The sequence below is a fragment of the Octopus bimaculoides genome, chromosome 17 (assembly GCF_001194135.2).
Source record: "Octopus bimaculoides isolate UCB-OBI-ISO-001 chromosome 17, ASM119413v2, whole genome shotgun sequence".
In the NCBI taxonomy this organism is placed as follows: domain Eukaryota; kingdom Metazoa; phylum Mollusca; class Cephalopoda; order Octopoda; family Octopodidae; genus Octopus; species Octopus bimaculoides.
The window spans coordinates 48918965-48924528 of record NC_068997.1 but is presented as its reverse complement, the minus strand read 5'-3'; the positions used below and the strand labels follow the sequence as shown (position 1 = coordinate 48924528).

The window sequence follows — 5564 nt, the reverse complement described above, 5'->3', positions numbered from 1 at the left end:
GTATTGTATTGTATTGTATCTAGTTTCAACTCATGAGCTGTGGCCATGCTGGGGCACACACACACACACACATATATATATATACATATATAATAGAAAGAGAGAGATGATGACAAAGGAATAAATGATTAACTTATGAACTTCATTAGCTTACATCTGTTTCTGCTATAGGATGCAGTCGACTCATATTTCCCAAAATGGGTTACATATATACACCCCCACCCACCCTCACACATTCCCGCTCTCACACAACACTCACTCGCACACACACTAGTATACACACACACATACACACACCACACACGCGCTCACGCACTCCTCACCTGGCCTCTCACCACCAAATTGAACAGCGGCTATTCACCAGTTTGATACCACTCACTTGCGCATACATCACTCACATAAACAGACAGGTGAGTATTTAAAAACTTGCAATTGAAAAAGCATTTTTAATGGGCTATTGAAAAATTCTGATTTTTTGCTAAGAATTAGACTTAAATTCATTATTTGGTTAATTTTTTAATTATAGAGCAGCTAGTAAATGCTATTATTTTTCATTTTTAAATCTAAATGCATTTTTAAATCTAAATGCATTTTAAAATTTTAACTATATCTGCAATATTTTAAGTATAAATATACTTGTCCTGTACTTTCTCAGGTGTAATAACGTAAGAATGTTAACCTCCATGTGTCCGCATTTTTCATTGTAATCCACTTTTTTCCAGGCGATGCAATTAAACTAATAAATACTGACAATTAATAATTTATAATTTTACCTGATTTAGAATTTTTCATTTTATTTAATACTTTTGTTAAATAATTTTTGAATAATTTTTCTTGTTTGAGGATTGAATTAAAAGAAGAATAAGTATTAACCTAAATAATTTTTTAAAATGAATTGTAAGAGCACTATAGTAACACTAGCTCATGATAGAATCGAAAATTCAAAGAAAAGGAGAAAGAGAGAAGAAATCTTATTGTGATGCAAGTTAGACAACTATTTATATTTTATTTATTAAAATAGTTTATATATAATATAGTTTATATAATCCTTTCTACTACAGGCACAAGGCCTAGCATCACTTGCTTTTTTTGTCATTTTTTTTTACCTCATACCCTTTTTTGCAAATTTTTTTGCATAAAATTAGCATTTTTAAATTCCTCTCGTTTTGATGTATCATTTGAGTTAAATAAGATATAGATTGCTTTTAAATTAAGAAAGGTTTTTGAAGTCATAGCCGATTGGAGGCGTTCCTTATTTTTTTCAGCACTTCGGTTTCACAACTTCTTTATATTAAAAATTCTTTAAATAAAATTAACGTTTTTAGATTTCTCTCGTTTCGATCTATCATTTAAGCCTAAATAAAATATAGTTTGCTTTTCAAATAAGAAAGTTACTTTGATTCAAAGTTGATTTTCCCCTTACTCTTTTGGATCTTACATATTTTAACATAACTTTTTTTTCCACTGAACCAAATTTCAATATTCTTATGCCAAATTATAGGTTGGGAGGTCACTATTAGAAAACTGTTAACAGTTTTGAATTTGGTTGCGAAATGAGTTAATGAGAAAGCTTTGAAGAGGCTGTGAGTAAATGTAGGCCTTAAGAATTTTATTCAACTACTACCGTAGTTGAATGATACACACATGCACATACAACAAAAATATATTTAGGCAATATAGTAGATTGATAGATTTTATTAATCAGATATAAATATTGATTTACAGATACAATATATCGATACAATTTAGTTATTGTCCATGGAGATCTGAATTCTTAAAAATATTACTAATATTAATATGTATGTCTTACATTTCCATTGACAAAAATCTTACTGAAAACAAGCGTAATAATTTTTATGCGCAGGGATAAAGTAAAATAATTTGAGTTGTGACTGAAATCCACACCGGAAATCCAAAATATTGAAGTCAACATCACGTGTACATAAATAGAATATTTTGGAGAAATCTCTTCGGAGTCAGTACTCAGTTTTAAGGATACATTTCTCATTTACATAAATGAAGCCGATACATCTTTTCAATAAATCACAAGAAGCGGCACAGGAGATTCTGCTTTGGAATTTATATTTTGATCCCCTTAATGTTTTAAAAAAAGTCTTTGAGTTCATTTTTCTTGTGTATCTGTTGGTCCGTGTCACACCACTTCCGTTTGCTTCTGTGAAAAGAAAAAAAAAACAAAAAAGAATCTGAAAGTTAATTAACATTCTATAATATTTTCGTATTTATGATGGTGTAAGTAAATTTATATGTTTGTGAACATACTTAAGTATGTAAGAATATGTTTGTATGGATTAATAAATATTTTGTTGTTGTTGGCACTCCGATGCTTACGACGTCGAGGGTTCCAGTTGATGCGATCAACGGAACAGCCTGCTCGTGAAATTAACGTGCAAGTGGCTGAGCACTCCACAGACACGTGTACCCTTAACGTAGTTCTCGGGGATGTTCAGCGTGACACAGTGTGACAAGGCTGACCCTTTGAATTACAGGCACAACAGAAACAGGAAGTAAGAGTGAGAGAAAGTTGTGGTGAAAGAGTACAGCAGGGTTCGCCACCATTCCCTGTAGGAGCCTCGTGGAGCTTTTAGGTGTTTTCGCTCAATAAACACTCAAACGCCCGGTCTGGGAATCGAAACCGCGATCCAATGACCGCGAGTCCGCTGCCCTAACCACTGGGCCATTGCGCCTCCACTTATAAATATTACCTTAGATATATGAGAAGTAAGTGCAATATGATACTAATTGACAGAGTTAGAATGGCTGACGTTTCTGAGACAACATATGAAAGTTGATTCGTACATAGAGGAATAGAAAATGGAAAGTGCAGTGGCTTTGGGTTTGTTAAGGGGCGTTGTTTAAAGATTATAAGCGAGAGACCAACAAGTTGAGTGACCGTGTTTGATTGAAGTGACTAAAGGTACTTTCACAACTGTTGTGTATGCTTGTAAGTTGATGGAGCTGGAATGGTACGGTAGAAAATGGTAGACGTGGAGGAGGTTTACCGATTGTTTCCAGTGTGAAACTGGATGCAATATTAGAGCTATTCTCTACGAGACTACTTGCTCACTGAACCATACGTGTTGAGAAATGGAGCGGAAAATGGTTTCTGATAAGGTACTACTTGGAATTTTTATCAATAAAAGAAAAATGCATTCCTCGATTCTCAGAATCCATTGGATATTTATCCATGGGTTTATACATATTCATCCATGGATAATGCACACACACACGCACACACTCACACACACACACACACACACACACACACACACACACACACACACACACACACACACACACACACACACACACACACACACACACACACACACACACACACACACACAAGTATCCATGTATTTATGTATGTAACTATATATGTATGTATGTGTATACATAAATTCACAAGTATGCGTGAGTGTATATATTTTGCACTAATGAACCGGTGCTGGTAAACCCATCAAAAAAATATCTTTACAATGTTGTTTACATATTTATTTTGTATCTAGTTATAGACGCTCCCTTATTTTCTAACATGCACAGATGCAATGAACAAGTTATTAACCGTTGTAAACCCGTGATTAATGATACTATTTGTCAGGGTCTCTCAGTTAAAGCTGTTCCTACGCCTGGACATATATTTTCAGGATTGAACAAGACTTGCTTTGAGAAAGACAAGCAGTTGAAAATTCAAGTAATATTCCTCTCTTTGTGCTACCAATGTTTATTCAAGAGAAAGGGAACGAAGTGCCGAGAAATTGAAATGGAACCGGGACTATTTTCACAAAATATTTAACCGGTCCCCATGCCAGTTCTGCCAAGCCACTACCCTCGATTGGTGCCTTTTTTATTGATCTCGAAAAAATGAAAGGCTAAGTTGAATTTGGCGGGACTTGAAATGTGAGAATGATGCAGTCTACCCAGCATTTAATGATGCTGACATTTCCCCAACCATGTGGTACGGTTTTGGCTTCACAATAAGATCGTAGATTCTATTCATGTATGACGCCGAATGTTGGTCCTAAAGCAAAGTACTTCATTACGCGCATAAATTAGTACTGACGTAACCCTTTCTCTCTCTCTCTCTTTCCCTGTCCCTTTCTGTCTCTCCCTCTCCCTCTCCTCTTCTCCCTCTCTCTCTCTCTCTCTCTCTCTAGTTATCTCTCTGCCTTTCACATACTCCATGTTCTCCTAACAGGGTGTTTATATTTGCTCGCAACTACTTCAGAATTTGAAACAACTGGTGAAAACTTGTTATATGCTACCAGGTCACATTTGCTTGGCAGTGACTGCTATGGTATTCTTTATAGGCTTACTTAGTACTTATGTCTGATTTGAGCCATGGGACCCACAAGGCTGCAGATTAACCTATCTTTTTTTCTACTCATATGAGAGACCAAGATTACAACGTCCCCATGAACTGGACGCTCTTCCTTCGCACATTTAAATTCCCATGTGTTGCTGCAATTCATTTATACTGGAGTGAACTGGAGCACTGCCATCTAAAATATGTTGTTCAAGAATACATCGCTTTGCCCGTCCGGGAATTGAAACAAGAACCTAATGATTGTAATTGCAATACCTTAACCATTAAGCCAAGCGCCTTTGATATTATGGTATAAAATGTTGGTACTCCGTCGCTTACGACATCGAGGGTTCAAGTCGATCCGATCAACGGAACAGCCTGCTCGTGAAATTAACATGCAAGTGGCTGAGCACTCCACAGACACGTGTACCCTTAACGTAGTTCTCGGGGATATTCAGCGTGACACAGTGTGACAAGGCTGACTCTTTGAATTACAGGCACAACAGAAACAGGAAGTAAGAGTGAGAGAAAGTTGTGGTGAAAGAGTACAGTAGGGTTCGCCACCATCCCCTGCCGGAGCCTCGTGGAGCTTTAGGTGTTTACGCTCAATAAACACTCACAGCGCCCGGTCTGGGAATCGAAACCGCGATCCAATGACCGCGAGTTCGCTGCCCTAACCACTGGGCCATTGCGTCTCCACTGCGGTATAAAATAGATAAACAAATATTCACTGCAAAATAAATAAATAAATAAATAAAATGTCGTAACCGCTGTGAAAATATATTATTTACCGTTTTTAAAGTAAGCCAAACGTAAATTTCTCAAAGTGCAGTTTGCAGGTGACTTAATACGATCAAGATTATACTGTATTTGGAACTTGTAGGCTAAAAGTAAAGCACGAAATACATATATTTACTGATATCGTTACACAAACATTTGTATGTATACAAACCATATACCCTCATATACTCTTTACTCTTTTACTCTTTTACTTGTTTCAGTCATTTGACTGTGGCCATGCTGGAGCACCGCCTTTAGTCGAGCAAATCGACCCCAGGACTTATTCTTTGTAAGCCTAGTACTTATTCTATCAGTCACTGTTGTCGCACCGTTAAGTTACGGCGACGCAAACACACCAGCATCGGTTGTCAAGCGATATTGGGGGGACAAACACAGACACACAAACATATACACATACATACATATATATATATATACATATATATATATATATATATAT

The 5564-nt window shown here is 36.3% G+C and overlaps 1 protein-coding gene across 1 annotated transcript in view; it reads right to left on the bottom strand.

Annotated features, from left to right (window-relative positions):
* Positions 1-1769: 1769 nt before the first annotated feature.
* Positions 1770-5564, bottom strand: part of LOC106868215 (uncharacterized) — a 14433-nt gene continuing 10638 nt past the window's right edge. The window contains exons 5-6 of the mRNA XM_014913381.2: positions 5116-5208; positions 1770-2173 (exon numbers count right to left, since the gene is read on the bottom strand). Of these exons, the coding sequence (XP_014768867.1) occupies positions 1977-2173; positions 5116-5208 (290 nt within the window). The 3' untranslated portion in view covers positions 1770-1976. The remainder of the gene's footprint in view (positions 2174-5115; positions 5209-5564) is intronic.